At 42.3% G+C, this 20935-nt stretch overlaps 1 protein-coding gene across 3 annotated transcripts; it reads right to left on the minus strand.

Moving 5' to 3' along the window:
• Positions 1 to 1677: 1677 nt before the first annotated feature.
• LOC119649564 (transcriptional repressor CTCF-like) lies at positions 1678 to 14878 on the minus strand. 3 transcript variants are annotated; one of them, XM_038051762.1, is made up of 4 exons: positions 14758 to 14878; positions 2417 to 4358; positions 2229 to 2338; positions 1678 to 2103 (listed from the first exon to the last, which is right to left on the minus strand). In XM_038051762.1, the coding sequence occupies exons 2-4, from the start codon at positions 4326 to 4328 to the stop codon at positions 2014 to 2016; spliced, it is 2112 nt and encodes a 703-aa protein (XP_037907690.1). In that variant the 5' UTR covers positions 4329 to 4358; positions 14758 to 14878; the 3' UTR covers positions 1678 to 2013. The 3 variants fall into 3 exon arrangements, with proteins under 3 accessions (XP_037907690.1, XP_037907691.1, XP_037907692.1); XM_038051763.1 differs by lacking the exon at positions 14758 to 14878 and adding an exon at positions 14443 to 14700; XM_038051764.1 differs by lacking the exon at positions 14758 to 14878 and adding an exon at positions 14060 to 14406.
• Positions 14879 to 20935: the final 6057 nt, after the last annotated feature.

The following is a 20935-nucleotide window of genomic DNA, read 5'->3' on the forward strand; positions in this document are numbered from 1 at the left end:
TTGGAACAGGAGGAGAGGAGGGAAATAGGATGGTAATTCTCGGCAAGCGGCACTTTTGTGTATGGGGATGATGAGAGCCTCTTTCCATTAGCCGGGAAAATGATTCTCTTCGAGATTTGTTTGTTGAAAATAAGAGATAGGGGAAGGGAGATGGACTTACCAGTTTCGAGCAAAAAGAGGTTTGGAAGACCATCGTAGCCAGGTCCAAAATTGGCATCAAGTTTGCCAATGAGGTACTCGACAATGAGAGGGGTAAGAAGAATAATGGTAGGCGATGCGGGGCAGGCTACACGACTATCGGGAGGGATTCGGAGGGGGGCATAGACTGAGGAAAAGTAGCGGCAGAGTAAATCACAAGATAGTTCGGGGGAGTTAGCTGAGAAGCTAGAAAATTTAATGGACGGCGGGGATAACTGGGCAGGAGAGCGGGAGTTGCGAACGTGGGACCAGAAAGGTATGAGGTTTTCGGGCTTTGGGGAGTCCTCAACACTGGTCAAATATTCGTTTCTGGACTCATGTATTAATGTAGAGATTTGAAAAACTAAGTCAGCATAGGTTCTACAAAACCTTCCTCGCAGTGTGTTTTTGAGGTAGTTTTTTGTTGACTTCAGTGGTGAAACAGGCAGGGTAAGAGCGTAAGAGAAAATGGTATAAAAGGTGTTGAGTGCTTAGTCACACATAAATGGAGAGAGGAGGGGAACCCAGTTGATTGCCGCCAGGGCTGAGTTCAGACCTTCGAAGTTTGCATTACGAAAGTTGAACTTGAAGTAGCATCGAACTCGACAGCAGGATGCCGGGCGTCAGGGGCAACGTAAGACGGGGCATGAAGGGATTGGGAAAGGCAATGCACAGGAAGGTTAGAGAGGACAAGTGGATCTAAGTGGTTTCTAGAAACATTAAACTGGAGGGCGCCACAGATGTACATGAAAGTGAATAGAGGAAGGGAAGAGTGGGTGGAGTTATTAGGGAGGAAAGGAAGGCCAGGAGAGTAAGATTAAAGTCGCCACAGAGGATGAAAGGAAGTGAAGGATACAAAAGAATTAGGACCTCTGATAATCCTCGTACAGAGAAGGGGAGGCAGGGAAAATATACACACGATATGATAAAGGGGCATATGTTTGGCAGAATGACTCGTATGGTCACAGAATCGTAGGTGGAGGAGGAAAAGATGATTTCGGTACGGAGAGGGTACTTAACAGCTATTGGGGCACCTCCGGCGGTTGTCTTGTAAAGTGCAGTCTCTGTCACAACGAAAGACAGAGTAACCTTCGAGAAGCTCGGAATTGTAGACTAAACGTACGACCGCATTTACGCTACGCGGCCACAAACTGCACTGCCTGTCAAAATATCTTTATATGGTTTCGAAGGCAGCAATACACACTTGAGCGACGCGCTGGGGCTAAGTTGCCTGTCAGAAAATATTTTACTGTGTCGTGTGCCATTTGCATATAAAGGACTCAGTTGGCTGCTACGATTTTTCGGTTTTGGTTTGTATCCACCTGCTAAAATGTCAAAATATGGAGTTGTTTGTAGTTGGCTGCCGCGTTAGTGCAATATAGGAATGCCTGTCGCGGCAGTTGTGCTGAATGTAGTATCGCCTCGCGAAGCTTAAATGGGATCGTACCTTACGCTTCTCTGAAACAGTAATGAAGACGAAGATAGAAACACTTATTGTTATTCACTAATGTATTTTATTATGAATAATAAACGGGAAATATAACTCACATTAAAATGATTGATTACGTTAAAACTACTTCTATTGAAGCTGATTAGTAGAAATTGTAACTTTAAAAAAATAGTATCTCTCAAATGAACAACTATATCTAAACAAATTTTCATATGAAGATTAACTTACAACCTGTTCATATAAAAAGGTATCGAATTCTCCTACGGATAGACTTTGTCTCGATTCCAAGTGATATGCTAAGCAATATCATACACTGTTCATGTGTGTGTTCAGCACATCCAAATCATGAAATCACAAGGTTAGATCACTACTTCAACGATGTGAATCTATTGTTTTATCTCCAGCTTAATTGTTTGTTTATTGTAGTCGAGCTCGGTTACTCCAATAGTTTCAGTTTCCATATTTTCGTCCGCATCCTGATATGAAGAAGGAAAGATAAAGAATAAAAGGACAATCCAAAATTTCAGAACCATCTTATTGGATCAACGATTCTAAGGTTATTTAACATTGCCTTGAAAAATAATTTACATGAATTACTCACATCAAATCCGAAGCATGTTGCCACATTTTTATCAGCTGAAAGAAGCTTTTGTGGCTCCACTCGTAGATTCCTCGTCTTCATACTAGGAACGTTGTCTTCTGTTATTTCAGCTGAAAGAGCAGAATTAAAAAAAAATTTAACCTCAAGCTAATCTATCAAATTTTAACAAAGTACAGAGCAAATCCTACCTGGAAGCATGTACTCCTCTTCCTCAATCTGCATGTTTTCTGTACGACTGGGTCCATCGCCATCCATTTGAATGACTTCTAGAACCACGTACTGATGTCCATCCGAACCTTTAACCGCCAGCAAATTTTGCTGATCAGCTTCTTGTTTGATATGGATTTCTTCAGTTTCCGTTGTAATAATTGTGTTTTCTTCCCCTTCCTCTTCCTCGTCCACCTCCCCTTCGTCCATGCCCTCATCATCTTCGTCCTCATTTCCAGTTACAATTTCCACTTCTTGTCCGTCAATATATTGAACGCGTCTCTGACGACCAACCCTCAAGGCATACGATTCCTCAATAATTCCCGACTCAGGATCGTGCAATGCCATGTGGCGGATAAGATTGCCTTTGTGACGGAATTTCCGATCGCAGTGTGGACAAAGATGGGTCTTTTCTCGCGGTTGCGGTGGTGTGTAGGATTTGTCGTGATACAGATTAATGTGTCGTTTAAGCAGTTGCTTCTGCCGGAATGCTTGATCACACTGAGGACATTCGAAGGGTTTTTGGTCGGTGTGGATGAGCAGATGGGATTCTAAATGCCGTGCGGAAATCGAAGCGTATGGGCAAATATCACATTTGTAACATTTCTCCCCCTCATGGGTCTTAGCGTGCACCTTGTAGGTGTAGCGATCTGGAAACATTTTATCACATCTTTTGCATTTCAGAGGTTTGTCAGATGTGTGCAGTTTTTGTACGTGGATTCTCAGGTCAGTTTTCCGTCCACACGTTGTAGGACACAATTCACATTGGAAAACGGGTTTATCGCCAACGCTGTGGATCAGTTTATGAGCTTTCAAGGAATTCGATTGCGTAAAACGCGCATGGCAAATATCACATTCATAAGGTTTCTCCCCTGTATGAATCCGCAGATGTCGCTTCAACTTGAAGGTATCTGGCGATGCGTATGTGCAGTGTGGACATTGGTAAGGACGCTCACCGGTATGGCATCGAATGTGACGCTTCAACTTGCTCAACTCGACGCTGGCATAATCACATTCCGTGCATTTATGAGGCTTTTCGTGGGTGTGCCTATACCGTATGTGCCGTACGAGTTCTCCAGAGGTAGTGAAACAGCCTTCGCAGAATTTACAATGGTAAGGCTTGGTACCCGTGTGAGTATTTACATGGTTATGGAGCGAGGCTATTGTCTTAAAACCTCTTTCGCAAACTGTACATTTGTGAGGACGTTCTTCCGAGTGACACTTCATATGTCTCGCAAGGAGGTAACGTTTCGGACTAGTGTAGCTACAAAAATTGCACATATGGACTTGTGAATATTGCTGTTTTATGATCTTCATTAACTTTGAAGGATTTTGCGTTGAATCCTTTGCTAATCCCTCCTCATCGTTCTCATCAAATTCAAACACTTCGTCTTTATCTCCTTCCGTAGCTATCTTTATACTCTTTGAATCTTTCCCATCGCCGTCCTGGTCATCCATCAATACTACATACCGAACCTCATCCGTTTTTTCATCGTCACCTTCTCCAGTTTCTTCAGTTTTCCCTCGAGCAGGCTGCTTCACTTCCTGTTTCTTTACAATATGCACAACTTGCTCTTCATCATCACAGATCTCGTAATTTGATAATTCCTCAGGTGGTGAAGTGAGGACTGGATCGGAATCCTTAGTAGCTTGGTAGTAATAGTTTCCAGCTTGATCGATGAAATATGTACCACCTTCCTCCTCCTCTTCTTCTGCATCTGGATCCTCTTGTTGTTTTATATTCACCACATCGGTTTCACCTTCATTGAGGTATTGTATAACCTGGCCGCTGACGTTACCTTCTGAAATTTCGTTGTTAAACGATTCCAAGTAGGACTGAAGGTCGTTTCCGGGTTCTTCTTTTATTTTGATTGTAGTGGATTTTGAAGTCATTTTGAAATGCTGTAGTTATTATGTCTTTAGCTGTAAAGATAGAAGAGGGAAGTTAGCTTCGATTAAAAAATGGATATTTGAAGTTATCTGGAGAGAACGTTTTGCATCTTCCATAGTGACCATTTTAAAAGAAGACTATGGGAAGAGGATATCTTTCCCACGGAGAAGAAGAGGGGGGATAGCTAAAATTTCGATGGCCTTCCATCTTAAGGGGTAGGGTATTTAAAGGTTTTTTATACATTTTTTTATTTAAATGAACGCATAACATCTCAAGAATATTATATCAAAATTTCAAGCCGATCGGAGTAAAATTGACGGAGTCTAGGCCGACTCTTTTTTGGTGTGAAAAATGTTAATCTTTCAAGTCAATGTGCGCCATAACTCGAGTCCTACTGTACTAATCTTTTGAAATTTTACACAATGCTTCTTAACGTAATTCTTCAGGTAACCCTCGGAGCTTTTTTGCTTTTTTTCCTTTTTACTGTTTTAAATTTGTTTAAATAAAACGATTTTTTAACAAAAATCTAGCTTTTGGCTTCCACGTGCTACGAAAAAATGAAAATGGACCAAAAAAATCGTTCCAAAGTTACCTCGAGAAACATCTCCTTTAACGAATGCATTTTGATTTTTGTGTTTCAGATGATTCTATGAGTACAGGGAACAACTACACCAGGCGCCCAAGCTTTATCAACAAATCAGCAGGATGAAGCCTCACACACCTCGATGCTCATCCTGCCGAGACAAAGAGGGAAATCTGATTTCCGACAGAATGGGGATATTGAAGCTATGGGTTGAGTATTTTGATGAACTGCTCAACAACCAAAATATCGGCGATTTGAAGGTCCCGCCAACTGAAAACGACGGACAAATACTGCCACCACCAAGTGTGGAAGAAACAGTCCGTGCAATCCACCGGCTTAAACACCATAAGTCGACAGGAGTCGATGGAATTACAGCCGATTGGTTAAATACGGAGGCGACCAATTACACCAAGCGGTTCATCAACTTATGCTCAAGGTGTGGGACAGCGAATCAATGCCTGACGACTAGCAACGAGGCGTTATCTGTCCCATACATAAAAAAAGAAGATATCACACTGTGCGGCAATTATAGAGGTATCACGTTACTGAGTCCCATCTATAAGATATTCTCCGCGATCTTGCTAGGTTAGATAGCTACATACGCACAGAACCAACCAACTCAAAGCCAAAGACGCTTCACTCCAAGCAAGTCAGCAACAGATCAGATTTTCTCTCTGCGCCAAGCGATTGAAAAACTGCTGGAATATGACCATCAGTTGCATCATCCTTTTATTGCGCTGCAAATTAGTGAAAGGAATATGAAATACATAGTGACGTCAGCGCAAAAAACGAAAGAACGAACATCGAATCGCACTGGTCAAACGAAAACAATAAAGATAGGAGACTACAACTGAGACCGTTGAAAATTTTTCCTATCTAGGGCCGAAAATTCCAACTGATAACAGATATGACGATGAAATCCGCGCACGGTTGTTGGCTGCCAACAGAGCCTATTTCAGCTTACAAAAACTGTTTCGCTCGAAACGTCTCATCATAGGTTCGAGAGAAAAATCCTTGGCTACATAACGACGAAATCTATGACTGATTGTGGATAAAATCCCGCTGAACAGGTTACGTTGGGCGGGTCACCTAATCCGTATTAATGAGGTTGATCCAGCCCGGAAGGTCTATAAGGGCAATATCTATGGTAGAAAAATAAGACGAAGCAGACCCTGCCTGAGATGGAGCAATGGTGTAGGTCAGGATGCCAGGCAGCTTTTATGGGTGTCGAATTGGTGGACCTCGGCGCAAAACCGGGATGTCTGGAGTTCCTTATTAAGGCAGGCCTAGACCGGATACCGCTTGTTGCGCCGTTGATGATGATGATGTTTTCTGTTGTCACAAAGATAATAACTAAAATTATCCTGAAAGGGATCAAAGAACACATCGAAATCTGATAGAGAGCTGGCTGTTTTTCGTTTTGGATCCTCCTGAACTGACCACATCAACATTTGTGTGAATGTGGAGTTCAAAGGACAATATCATAACTCCGTCATATTATCGACATAGCATCCTGGTCCTAAGCCTAGGTAAAGGAGGAGGCTTTGATGCCTGATATGAAAATGTGAAGAAATTCACAATGGCCTTAACCAGCCGCTTCATTGTCTCTGAACAATTTTGGTATTCAAGGTTTTTGATGCGACGAAACCAATTCTCGGATCCCTACATCATCTACAATTTTTACTCTCAGTTCAAGCTTCTTAGAATCAAACAGTGTTCTACAAGGAGGAGTGTTATGTTCGACTTTTATACTAGTATCTATCGGGGCATCCTACATAACTTGAACGATTTCTAGTCATCAGCTACCAAGAAAAACATCTACAAAATGTGCACTTTGATCAATAAATACATGAGCAAACTTAACGTCATCTTCGTTACTTTTTACTACATCGACTAAAGAAGTAAAGAATTAGGAGGATATACACTAGATGACCTATCCCCAGTATTAAGCACCTTAGCATCTTTAGGATTAGCATAGCCTCATGATCTGCACATACATCGACAATAAGTAACAAAATGAGAAGTAGGAATACGGTTCTCAAGGTTTAAGCTAAAATCTTCTAAGGAAAAGGTACCTAACCTTAAGAGCAATCGGTGGATCTGTAATAAATTACGCAGAGCTGATCTGATCTCCTAGCTTGAGTGGCACATAATGAACGAACGAACAGAGTTCCCAGAATATCGCACACTGTACACTGATAAGTTACCTTCTGATAACATCCCAAGAATAGGGTGAAGTGGGGTGATTTGCAATACTGTTGATATCTGGTATGTATATTGAAATTCAACAGAACTTCATACTGCCGTCTGTTTCTGTTAGCAGTACCCTGGTTTTAATAGAAAACACACGGGATAAAAGGCAGGCTGTTTCACTGTGCGAGAAACAAGTGAAACTTTCTATTGTGTGCCACGTTTTTCGTTATTTTTTGAATTCTTTTCATTTATCTGATAGGTTCATATGTTTATATTAATTTAATTAATTAATTTTAATCGAATACTTCGGAAAAAAAGAAATCCAAAGAGTGTGTGTAACTATCTCACTCGTTGTTAGCGTGACGTCAATCCGCGCAAAATAGTGCCTGTTTAAGCGATTTGGCCGGATTTTCTCCAGCAGTCGCATCTTTGGAGCCAGCCCAATGAAAACCAGTCTACTTGCGCATTTAACCTCTTCCTTCGTTACATCACATGCTATGGAAATGGCCTGTTTGGACATAGTGAGATTCTTTTCCGTCATTGCATCAGCATGTTACTTGCCAAATGGTGTATTTGGCCTCGACATGACTCTCTTCCGTGTCATCACTTCGCAACACAACAGCAGGTGTCGATTTGCCACAAGCAACAAAGTACATAATAACAAACAAGTGTTATTGTGTTGTGTACAAGAACACTTTCGAACCAATATGTAAACACGGAAGGGTCAAAGATAGGTGAATTAAAGAATGACATTACTTTTAATTGTTAGTATTCAAGAAGTCTCTGGAAAGAGCTAAAGTGTTCTAACCGAGAACACTTTATTACGCGCGGTCACTCTTTAATTCGCTTATTAGGATTAATTAGAAAATTGTCAAAAAGTAAAATATTGTTGTGTTTTGGTAATAAAAGTTTTTAGAAGTGGAAACGCGAGTGTTCTTAATAAATCCAAGTAAGCATCAACGTAAGTATAGTTTTTAACTCTTTAGCTTTTCCCGTTTCAGAAGCTTTGAATACCCCATCGTTCCGCAGTTAAGTTTCGGCAGCCCGGACCGAGAGCAACCACGATCATCAAATTTAAAATCCAGGAGCTAGTGCGCAAGCTTGGCCAACGCCGAAGCAGAATAGCCCATGGATGAGGCCGTCTAGGATATCGCCGAAACAGTGCCATTGGGCTGATGTGCAACACTTTTTTGTGGGGTAATGTGCAACATTCACGCTTCGATACTTTATCATTATTTTATAAAGCAATACGTCTATATCAAGTGTTTTGACTGATTTTCGAACGTTTATAGGAACTATGCCACGAAAATATCAAAATAAATTTGGGCAGCAATTAAATTGGTGAAAGGTGATCATCCGATTTTCCTAATTATTATCTAAAATCTCCTTTTACTCTTCCTTCTTGTATGATCCGTCCATGTGTAATTGGTCATTTCTTCCGTTTTAGATATTTAATTCGCCTGAGGAAAATGAACTGATACCGTACATTGTGAAATGTGCGAAAATGAATTATGGTCTATCTATAAATGATATTCGTAGCTTGGCTTACGAATATGGGAGAAAGTGTGCGTGTGCTTTGCCGAAACGATGGGCGGAAGCTGGCAAAGCGCCTACGGATTGGTATTACAGCTTCATTTGCCGCCATCCCAATATATCGTTGCGGAAGCCACAAGCTTGCGATGATCGAAGGGATTTTGGAGAGCATTGGTGGACGACTTTTTCGTTCATTTGAAAGCTATTTTTGAGGAGATGCAATTTGTTGAACGCCGAATTTGGAATATCGACGAAAGTGGCTTCTCAACTGAACCGACCCAACCTGTGAAAGTGGTCGCCAGAAAGGAACCAAACTTGTTTCTTTTGTTGCAGGTGAGCGTGGAACCAACGTAACCGTTGCCATCTGTGTAAGCACTGCTGGCAATACCAATCCACTTTTTTTGTTTCCTCGCAAAAACATGAAATCCATTTTCATGGAAAATTCACCGCCGGGATCTGTTGGATTTCCAAATGAAAGCGGCTGGATGACAGTAGCGGATTTTGTCGTTTTCTTTAAGCATTTCATCAAGTTCACTTCGGCCTCGAAAGATAATCTGCTACTGTTGATCATGGACAATCACGCGTCATATGTTTCGATTGATGCCATCGATTTGTGCATTGATAATGGCATTACTGTCTTGACACTGCCGCCTCATTGTAACGACCGCATGGAACCGTTATGTGTCTGTTTTTAGTCTCGTCAAAAAGTCGTACGCAGTGAAAGTCCATCAATGGTGTCTCAGTAATGCTGGTTTAAAGTTCGAGAAACACCGTGCAGTTGGAGTGATTGACAAGGCTTTGATTCAGAGATGTATGGTCTTGAATATCCGAAAAGGCTTCACATCAACGCGCATTCTTCCTGCAAATTCTGACATATTTACAGCTGACGATTTTCGTGTGGAAGATTGCAAATTAACAACCAATGAACTTACTGAAATTATCCAAATCGATGAAGCAACAATTGTAATACAAAATGCAAATGACATACTCATTAGTCAGACCTTTGTCAATCGAAAATTAACATTGAAAAATAATTATTTCAATAATTGTCCAATTAAAATTCTAGATCATCAACGTTTCTATTATCCTGTAAAGGAAGATTTTTATAATTTTTATCACTTTAGACGAAATAATACTAGATAATTTTAATAACATTGAGAAAATTCAAGAATTAGAATTCCACCGTTCACCGTTGACCGTTAAAATAATTATAATAATACGGGGCTACAGGATAAGTCGACCTACATCCGTTAAAGATGTGTAGTATTCACCATTTCTGACTGATTTCACTATGAAACAACCTACCCCAAACTGAACCGTTTGCGAGATACTCGAGCTTTAATTTTTTTTTTGTAAAAATGGCCGACTTTTCGACTACTTAATTAGATATTTTGAAATATGTGACTCTTAGTATTACTATTATTTAATTTTTACATCTAGAATAAATAGCTTTATGACCTCAATAACCTTAATTGTACGTAAGTTAACTAAATAGGTCGTTGTTGACGATTGAAAGTTAAAAAAGTTAGTACGGGGTTGGCTCGTCGCGATTGGTTCCGCCATTTGGCTCTATCAAATGCCTGATCTCGATGCCATTTCCAGGCTTTTAAATTCCCATCCAGCGTATCAAGCCACCGTTGTTTCGGCCGGCCTTTTGGTCGTTTACCATCGACTTTGATATTCAGACCAATCTTGGCAAGTGAATTCTCGTTAGCGCGAATTACGTGACCATACCATTGAAGACGACTCTCTTGCGGTTTTTCTACGATCGGTGGAACCCCATATCGATTACGGATATCCTCATTTCGGATGTGATCAAAACTTGTCACGCCACTAGTCCAAGGTAAAATCTTCGTCTCCATTACCGTAAGACGCCGTTCATTGTCTTTTATAGTTGGCCAACAGTCAGAAGCATAGAAAACAACAGGACGAACGACATTCCGGTAAATTTTAGATTTGAGACGTTCGTTGATGCGTTGATTACAAAGAACACCAGTTGTGGAACGTTACTTCATCCAGGTTGCTTTAATGCGTGAAGCAATTTTATAGCGCAGTTCTCCATTGGCTGATAGCATTGACCCGAGGTATTTGAATCGCTCGGTTCTGCGCAGGTCACTGCCGCTGACAATCATTGTGCCTGCTTCATGGGGATCGGTCGTCAAAAATTCGGTTTTATTCAGATTCAACCTGAGACCGTGTGGCGTGAGGCGATCATTACATTTCTGGGCAAGTTGCTCCAGATCATTTTTGCTATTATATGTTGGGAAAACATCATCTGTATAAAACAATGTATAGGGCGCTGGACGTTGGATGTCACGTGTGACGGTGTCCATTACAAGAATAAAGAGGAGTGGTGAGAGGGCGCCACACTGATCAACACCAACAGAGACACGAAGCGGTTTTGATACACCCGCCACACTTCGAACCTTACTTTTTGGAAAGTGGTAGAGCAATTGAACCCGGCGCACGAGTTCTTCTGACACTAAGTTTTGCCGTAGAGCATACCAGATGAACTGGTGCGGCACACGGTCAAACGCTTTCTCTAGATCCAGAAATGCAATGTAAAGAGGGCGATGCTTCTCATGGTGTTTCTCCATGAGTAACCGCGCAGCGTGTATTGCGTCAGGAGTTTCGCAGTTTTTGTTAAATCCAGCTGGATCCACGGTTATCTCAACGATTTCGCGAATACGGTTGTAAAGAATGCGTTCAAAAATCTTTATGCTATGGGAAAATAACCGGATCGAACGGTAATTTGAACATTCTGCTGGACTACCTTTCTTTTTCCATATTGGAACTGTGGCACTTTCTTACCAATCAGATGGTGTTCTACCTTCCTGCATAATCCGATCAAAGAATTCACTGAGCCACAGTTTTGGATTCCATCTCTTCGCTTTCCAGAGCTCAGATGCGATGCCGTCAGGTCCTGTGGCTTTCCCCGATTTCATTCGTTTTATTGCTTCCTCGACTCGCTGATAGGTGGAGCTGCTCCAAATGTCGGCAATGATTGTGGAAGTGAAGTATGAGCAAATTCTTCAATTGAAATCTGCTCGAAGTATTCTCGCTATCTATCCATTGCAGCTCGAAGGTTTCAAGCATTGTCATTAGAAGTGTTCGATATCCTGTGTGCGTTCGTTTCGGCTGTTGGCAAGTCAATGCAGATCTCTCTCGCCATCCCGAGTGTCCAGTTTATCATAAAGATTTTTGTAATGGTCCGCACGAGTGACAACGATCGTTTTTTTTTGCTTGCCGGGTTGAATTCTTATAAATTTGCCAATTGGGGAGCGTTTTATCATCGAGAAACTTGTGATAGAGGCTTTTCTTTTCACGGACCGTCATTCCAAAGCCAAGTATCTCTGTTAATGTCCCGCTTACCTGGCTTGGTGACCCCGAGGTTTGCAGAGGCCGCTTTGTGGATGGTGTCTTTCATTTGGTTTCAAGATTCTTACACATTTGTAATGGTTTCTAATCGCGAAAGTGACATAATTTCTTCTCTCGAAATCGCCACCATTTAATGCACGGGTCAGTCCGTTCCTCACGCTATTTTATCGGTGGCTTAATTCGCAGGCTGACTATCAACGGCCGATGTTGAGGTGCGATGGTGTCATAGGGAACAGCATTGCAATCAGTGACGGTGGTAAAATGTCGGCGTCTTACGAGAATATAGTCGATTTACGTTTTACTGTTCCCACTATAAAGTGTATGAAGATGAGCTAATCGTTTTATGAACCATTCATAAGTACAAGCTCATGGGTGTCCGCAAAATCGATTATACGCTCGCCATTCTCTCCTCTCCTGCTTTCGCCCACATGACCGTTAAGGTCGCCGGCAATGATCATATAGTCGTCAGCAGACACGTGACAAGACTTTCCATCGAGAAGTTTGCAGAAGGCACCTTTCTCGGTATCAGGTCGACTTTCTGTGGTGCGTACCCGGTGAAGAAGTGAATAATGCGATCAGCTGATATAATGGTGAGCTTCATCAGCCGATCATCAAATCATTCGACTTCTGTAATGGCATCACGGAAACCCTCTGAGATGGCAATGCCAACACCATATTGAGTAAATGAGTGAGTGACTACCAAAATAGAGAAGTTTATAGCCATTTTTACCGCGTTCACGTTCAATGTCACAGCTTTTGACACCAAACCATCGGATTTCTTGCAGAGCGGAGATCTTTCCGTTTATGATGTCATCATTTAGCGTGCAGACACATATTTGTTTTGTTCGGACTAATTTGCTTACGTCCTGACGTTCCATGCGTCAAGAACCACTGCTCATTTCTTGACAGGACCGGGGCCGTCCTACCGCGTCGACTGAGGTGGACGCGCTAGCATTTTTCTCAAGGCTTCTTACTCAATCCGATCATCTTGTTTCCAACGACATTGGATGCATTTTCTTGGTCGGCCTGTCGTGGGACTTGTCACCGCTTGAGAGTTGAACAATTAAAATCATTGCGTCACAAAAAAGAAGTGAATTGAAAGTTGTAATATTGAATACTTTGTGCTGTAATAGTGAATACTTTGTGTTGCAGAATAAAAGTTTAATTTGAAAGTGAACTCTAATGATTTTCGCTTTTTTTTTTATTACTCCCCTCACATTCTCGCCTTATAACTTTTGCTTCTTATGCCATCCTCTATTCCCACCCCAAATTTCATGTCAATCGGTCCTGACTGAAAGAATTGGGAGATTGAAAGCTTTAATTACTGGACAATAATATTTGTGAACCAAGACCCCGGCCCTCATCTCGCCGAATTGCTAGCATTCGGGTTGTGCCCTCTACCCCCTGGTTCCACATATGCATTATTTTGCGCAGTGTGTTCACGACTAGCAAACCTGTTAGAGGAATTTGGTTGGTGGACAGCCTTGATTACCGTGTTGGTGACAGCATGATGCAAATTTCGAAGTTTTCTTTAAAAAAAAAAAACACAAAAATTACCTGTGTTAGTGCAACAAGTGCGGTTAACCCTTTAAGCCATTCCTTCCCAGCTTTATCTTTTCCTTCCTTGTAATCAGGTAAGCCAAAAAGGCAATTTTGCTTGCCACACTGTGGACACAATGAATGGTAACACTTCGTAGTTTTCGCGGTTAAACTACGAAGTGCTTACCATTCACTGCCAAAAGAAGCATTCCAGAAGCGCTTCAAAAGTAGTATTAAGGGAACGCTTCCTGGCAATAAAGTATATGAAATGGGAGCGAAAAAGAAAAACTCCATGCTGCTCTGGAAGCGTTCTAGTTGCGCTGTTGGAGAGCTTCCTTTCCTATTTGGATCTAGCAGTATCTGCCTGTGGTTTGGTACCTATGATGTGAACGCAGGATGAGTGGACTCTGGTAGAGAATCCCCCTAGTAATAATCAGATGATAATCAAGCAAAAATGAGGGGAAATCATTTGAAAACAACGCCCAAAACTGCTCAACCTTAGAATACCTTATATGTACCAAAAAAGGTGAAAATTGATTTGCTTTAAAGTGGTACCGCGCCCAGATGTAAAGAGTTAACTTCTCACGTTCCGTCTGGCAGTTGGGGTTCAACTGAGTCATATATAATTCGCTTGAGAAGATTATCGCGGACTTTGCCCATCAAAGGCAAGGGATGCCTAGCAACAATAATCAAACGATGGGCGGGGAATTAGCAAAAATTTGGCCATCACAACTCGGGCTATATTCCAACTCCGCGGCACCGAAATATGCAAATCTTATTTCCAATGAGGGGATGGCGGCCGAAGCCCTGGGAAATGAACGTCACACACAAACTGGACAGAAATTATCGCAAAAGCAACCAAAAACCATAGGAATGTTATGACCACCTACAATTTGTAAACAAAATAATTCAATTCCGTGAATGGTAGGAAAATCCACCGCCAGATTTCGTCAATTCGCACTCAGGTCTAGGGGTCTCCACTGACACACGCGACAATTCGAAATTTTATCGTCACTTGGCGCTGCTTTCAAAATGGCGTCCAGACTACGCGGCCATAGGGAGATTCGCGACTGTTAATAAGCTTTTTTACGAGCGATTCATCTTTAATTTGAAGCATTGCCTACAATTAACTTTCGGGGACATACCATTGAACCATCGGAAACTATAAAATACGCAAATAATGGAGGATTTCACGGAATATTCACCTTTTTCGCTTTTGTTTTCAATATGTGGTTCTCTGAGTGACCGTGGGGGCGTTGGTTACGAATGAAGTCGTCGTGGTTCACTTTCGTTTTCCCGACGCAGCTGCCGCTCACGGTAGAATGCCGCAAAATACTAGCCAGGCCACTAATTGCAGGCAACGCTTATCGAAAGATGGCGTACTGTGCACTGGTGTGTGTATGGACGCTACATGGAGACATTTGTAATTGTGTGGTGTCGCCCGGTAGGCCATGTGTGCGTCGAATGAATTCAAGTTATTTTGAATGAATACATTCTCCAATTGCATATGCTTAGGCAAAATGAAAATATTAGTAGCGGGGAACTTTAGAAAACCGTTGGGAAATAGCTCCCTTTCAGTTTATCAAATTATTAGATTAAATCATAAAATCAACTTTCAAATACCTTGCAAAATCACGAGATATGTAGGTATTCAATTTTTTTTATTTACTGTACTATATGGATAGAGTTTGACAGCTGCAGTTAAGCGCCACTCAGTTGGGGACAGGCCGCCGGTTGGCAGTGATATGTCTGTTTCATTGGGATCGGTTGTCGAGAAATTCTGTTTTATTCAGATTCAGTCTGAGACCGTGTTGTATAAGGATGTTGTTGTTGCTGAAGATATGCTTTGCATCATCTACATATAGCAATATGAAGAGCGCTAGATGTTGTACTCCTCGTTCAGATCAATGTTGTACGTCTCAGCTCAATGAACAGTGTTCACTGTGGATGTTCCTCGTTTAAAGCCGAACTGTCTTGGGGGTAGGTCTCCGCTAGCACGTATCAGTTCGGCGATTCTACTCTTTATACGCCAAGCATACAGAGTAGTTAGTATGCAGACGGCAGCTCAGAGTCTCCAGCGCAATGTAAAAATGTCCCCTTCAGGTAAGCATTGCATGGGCCAAGCAGTAGGTCCGGCTGATGGTGAAACACCAGTTTATACACTTCTCCCGGGGTACCATCGGGTCCTAGTACTTCTAATTTTTCATAAAGAGGACTACCTCTTCCACGCTTTTGTCATCAACCCGAACGGGGTCCGGAGAGAATAATATCTGTTTCTCAGGGTTACGGTCGGATAATCAGTTTATAAACGAGCCCCTGCAGATTCTCATCCACCACGTCGACTAACTTTTTGTTTATCGCCTTGGGGAGTCTCTATTAGCTGATCTGAACCTTGTCATTTTGGTATATATCTCCTTGAGTTTGTCAAAACGTTGCGCTAAACGGCTTATAACATTCCCTCCGCAGGTCGGCAATTTCCGCTGACCACTTATCTAAAGAAAGCTTTCCACGGTTGGGACATGGATCAAGTGTTGGAGTTGCGCCTTGTGATTTGAGGCTTAAGAATGCACTTAAAGCCTTCCCTGCTGTCCGTAAAAGGTGATTAAAAGGGGTAGAAATTTGTGGATTAGCAACCTGCAAACTTTTGAAATAATAAAAAACTTGTTATTTCTTTTTCGTTGGTGTGAATATTTATTCTTGCAAACATGTTCCCTTCATCAGTGGTAACAAGTTTGCTTATCTGTAGGCATACTTGGATACTTGGGTCTTGAAATGTGTTAGAGCACTTCATTGAAGATCGTAACGGTACACTAAAGTGACATTGTAGGAGGCAATGTGGTCAGCATTGCGCTCGCCCGTCATTATTACTCCGACTTGACTCAGGTACTCATTCATAGCTGAGTCGACTGGTATCCGACGTCAAATCACGATATAAATTCAACTACCACCAGTGAGATTTGAACCGCTACCTTTCGCATGAAAGCTTTGTGCTCTAACCACTCAGCTATCCGGATATAAGCTTAGGCTATCGAAAACGGACTATAATTGGTTTCTGAAATGAGTGCCCGCTGCTCGATAATGGTAGCGAGGGTCCTCAAAATGCTCATTTTCTCGAATATGAGCAGAAATTTCAGCGATATAAGCTGGACATCCTGGGCGTTATAGGATCTGGCTGACTGCAGAATCGTGGAAGCGAATCGATGAACGGAAGGAGTTGACGGCTCTATTGACTGCTGTGAGTGATGGCAAGCGTAACGCGCTCGAACTCCGATATCGAGTGAAATCCCGAGAGAGCTTGCTTACTTACAAATTGTTCGATGGTCTAGCGAAGAACGTCAACGGTCGACTTCTCATCCATGATGATGAACAACTGAAGAGATGAAAAGAACACTTCACTTCTTCTTTTTTTTCTGCCTTTGTCACGTTCACAAGCGGGGTCGGCTCGTCGTGATCGGTTTCGCCATTTGGCTCTATCAAATGCCTGACCTGGACGCAATCTCGAGGCTTTTAAATCCCCATCCAGCGCATCAAGCCACCGGTCGGCCTTTTGCTCGTTTACTATCGACTTCGATGTTCAGATCAATCTTGGCAAGTGAATTCTCCTTAGCGCGAATTGCGTGACCATACCATCGAGGACGTCTCTCTCCCAATTTTTCCACGATCGGTGCAACCCCATATCGATCGCGGATATCCTCATTTCGGATGTGATCAAAACGTGTTACGCCACTAGTCCAACGCAACGTCTACGTCTCCATTACCGCAAGACGCCGTTCATTGTCTTTTATATTCGGCCAACACTCAGAACCATAGAGGGCGACAGGACGGATGACATTGTGGTAAATTTTGGATTTGAGACGTTCGTTGATACGTCGATCACAAAGAACACCAGTTGTGGAACGGGACTTCATCCAGGTTGCGTGAATGCGTAAAGCAATTTCATAACGCAGTTCTCCATTGGCTGATAGCGTTGACCCGAGGTATTTAAATCGAGAGTGACTGTGCCTGCTTCAAGAGGATCGGTCGTCAAAAATTCAATTTTGTTTAGATTCAATCTGAGACCGTGTCGCATGAGGCGAACATTCCATTTTTGGACAAGTTGCTCCAGATCATTTTTGCTATTAGATGCTAAGGAAACATCATCTGCATAAAGCAGTATATAGGGCGCTGAACGTTGGATGTCCCGTGTAACGGTGTCCATAACAAGAACGAAGAGGAGTGATGAAAGGCGGTTCTTTGATGAACACCAACAGAGACACGAAGGGGGTTCGATACATCCGCCATACTTGGAACTTTACTTTTCGGATCGTGGTAGAGCAGTTGAACCCAGCGCACGAGTTCTTAGGGGAACTAAGTGTTGTCGTAGAACATACCTGTAAAGTATTTAAACGCACAAATATTAAAACACAAAAGAGTCCGTCAATTTGTCTTTATTTAAAATGTTTTGTGCTCGATATTCGACCGAGATCTTTTATCTTCTAAAATCTTCTACTTTATTGTTTCACCGCGTATCTCCGATTGATCCTTTCTTATCTACTTTAGAGCGTAACACTGGACAAATGGAAGGGTTTTAAGCTAAACCTGTTTTCACACACACATATTCACCACACACATGTATTATTGTAAGATCTCCGTCAAGATCCATTCCCGATTTTCTCATTTGTGTAGGATTGCAAGCTGTGGCAACAAGTTAGTACGTCTACTAATTGCGTGTTACCATGCTCGTCCTACACGTTTAACTAAACCTCTTCCACGACAATTATGTAATTACATAGTTTTCATCCGATTGCGCATTGATAATCAATGAGTCGGAGACACCTTAACTCTCATTGCACATTCCGAATACGAAATAAGTGAGAGATATAGAGCTCATATTTTGTCTGTTTTAGCTTTTTACACATTTCGATTTCACCACTTAACAATACCAGATGAGTTCGTGTGGCACACGGTCAAACGCTTTCTCAAGATCCAGAAATGCAATGTAAAGAGGGCGATGCTTCTTACAGTGTTTCTCCATGAGTAACCGCGCAGCGTGTATTGCGTCAGTAGTTTCGTAGTTTTGACAAATCCGGCTTGATTCACGGTTATTTCAACGATTTCGCGAATACGACTGTCAAGAATGCGTTCAGAAATCTTCATTGCATGGGAAAGTAACCGGATCGGACGGTAATTTCAACATTCTGCTGGACTACCTTTCTTTTTCCATATTGGAACAGTAGTACTTTCTTGCCAGTCAGATGGTGTTCTACCTTCTTGAATAACCCGATTAAAGAATTCACTGAGCCACAGTGTTGGGTCCCAGCTCTTCTCTTTCCAGAGCTCAGATGCGATGTCGTCAGGTCCTGTGGCTTCCCCCGATTTCATTCGTTTTATTGCGTCCTCGACTTCAGTTGCGCTGACAGGTGGAACTGGTCCAAATGTCGGCAATGATTGTGGAAGTGGAGGATGAGCAAAACCTTCAGTTGAAATCATTCTTATAAATTTCCCAATTAGCCGGTGTTTTATCGTCGAGAAATTTATGGTAGAGGCGTTTCTTTTCATGGGCCTTCATTTCAACATCGTCATTCCGAAGCCAAGTATCTCGGTTGATCTACCGCTTACCTGGCTTGGTGACCCCGAGGGTTGCAGAGGTCGCTTTGTGGATCGTGCCTTTCATTTGGTTCCACGATTCTTCCACATTCGTAATGGTTGGTAATCACGTAAGTGAGATCATTTCTTCTTTCTTCTCACCAAATCGCCGCCATTTAATGCGCCGCGGGCCAGTGCGTTCCTCACTTAGCTGATATAATGGTGAGCTTCATCAGCCGATCATCAAATCGTTCGACTCCTTTAATGGCATCACGAAAACCCTTTAAGATAGCAACACTTCACCATGGTTCTTAATCGTATCACATCCGGTGAGGACCCTCCTCTTGTCGACGAAATGGCTAGCCACCGTAACATGCGGATTGCTCCTCCAAGCAGAAGAGAAAGAGTCCCAGACTTTTCTCAGAGAGCAGAAGAAGAAGAGAGAGATCCCAAAGAAGGGACTCGTATGAAAATTGGAACGCATCAGAGAACATATATAGAACAATGATAGCGTGAGCAGAGAGCATCTGGAGTGCTGTACGCAGGAGAGGCATTGCGGAGAAACTAATAGTTATTATCAGAGCGACATATGATGGCGCAAAATATCACGTGCTGCACCGAGGTCAAATCTCGGAGTCAATGATATTATTTCCTCTCACCAATATTATTTCTTCTTGTTATCGGTGACGTTTTTCATGCTGCCTTGTCTAGTGGACGTGGAGAAATTCAATGGATGATGACATCTTTCCTCAAACACCTCCTCCTCCACCTCCAGAAGAATTTTATTTTTTAATGCTGAATAGTGAGTTAGTGGACTCACTGAGGAAGAGGACAACTGGTCATCGAAATACCGGTATATGAGGAATAAAAAACTTACTATTCGGCATTAAAGAATAAAATTTGTCTGCCTTTTTTCATTATGAAATAAGCCGAAAAAACGACACACACAACCGAGGAAATACCAAGATGAAATTGAGACTGTTCTGTGCTAATGTTCTTTCTGTGTTGCTATATGAGCGTACCACATGGAGAGTTAACCCCGCTGTTACTCAAAAGCTTTAAGCTTTCATCAATACCTGTCTGCGTCCTATCATCGAAGTACGCTGGCCTGATATGATCTCAAGCCAAAAACTTGATCGACACACAGGCCTGGCACTCGTGCGCACTGTGGTGGGAAGGCGAAAGTGGCAGTGGATAGACCACACAATAAGGAGGGACGACAATACGACAATTTCATTTTGCATGCCATGCAGTGGATGCTACCAGTGAGATTTGAACCGCGATCTTCTGCTACGACAGCCCAGCGCTCTTACCTGGCTCTACCACTGGCAAATTATTATGCAACAGCCTGCGTTGTTTTTTCACAAGGATTTTCGCCTGTCGATATCCGGATAGCTGACTCGTTATAGCACAAGGCTGTCTTACGGAAGATCGCGGTTCAAATCTCAATGGTGACAGGGGGGTTTGTATCGTGATTTGACGTCGGATACCAGTCGACTCAGCTGTGAATGAGTACCTGAGGCAAATCAGGGTAATAATCTCGGGCGAGCGTAATGCTCTACCACACTTCGAGGCCCTGATCCAATATGGATTGTTGCGCCAACAATTATTATTATTATTTTCGTGAGAATTCAAATTTTCTCCTTAGGCTGCGTGAATCCTTACATTTCACCCTTCAGAGTAAACTTGACAGTGGATGCCCGGATGCCAAAAGGTGGTTCTGGCCCCACCATTGTGGATCCAAACCAGCGATGTTTAAGTGTCCTGACACCCGCACAGGAATGTTTCGTTTAGTCGTTGTCAAGTTGCAGCAACAAC

Source organism: Hermetia illucens, chromosome 2 (genome assembly GCF_905115235.1).
Source record: "Hermetia illucens chromosome 2, iHerIll2.2.curated.20191125, whole genome shotgun sequence".
Taxonomy (NCBI): domain Eukaryota; kingdom Metazoa; phylum Arthropoda; class Insecta; order Diptera; family Stratiomyidae; genus Hermetia; species Hermetia illucens.

Excerpts from the sequence above, each read along its gene's own strand:
- LOC119649564 (XM_038051762.1), bottom strand. The coding sequence starts at position 4,328 with ATGACTTCAAAATCCACTACAATCAAAATAAAAGAAGAACCCGGAAAC. Across the intron at positions 2,339-2,416 it reads AGAGGAGTACATGCTTCCAG|CTGAAATAACAGAAGACAAC; the intron begins GTAGGATTTGCT and ends CTGCTCTTTCAG. Across the intron at positions 2,104-2,228 it reads CAACATGCTTCGGATTTGAT|GATGCGGACGAAAATATGGA; the intron begins GTGAGTAATTCA and ends TCTTCATATCAG.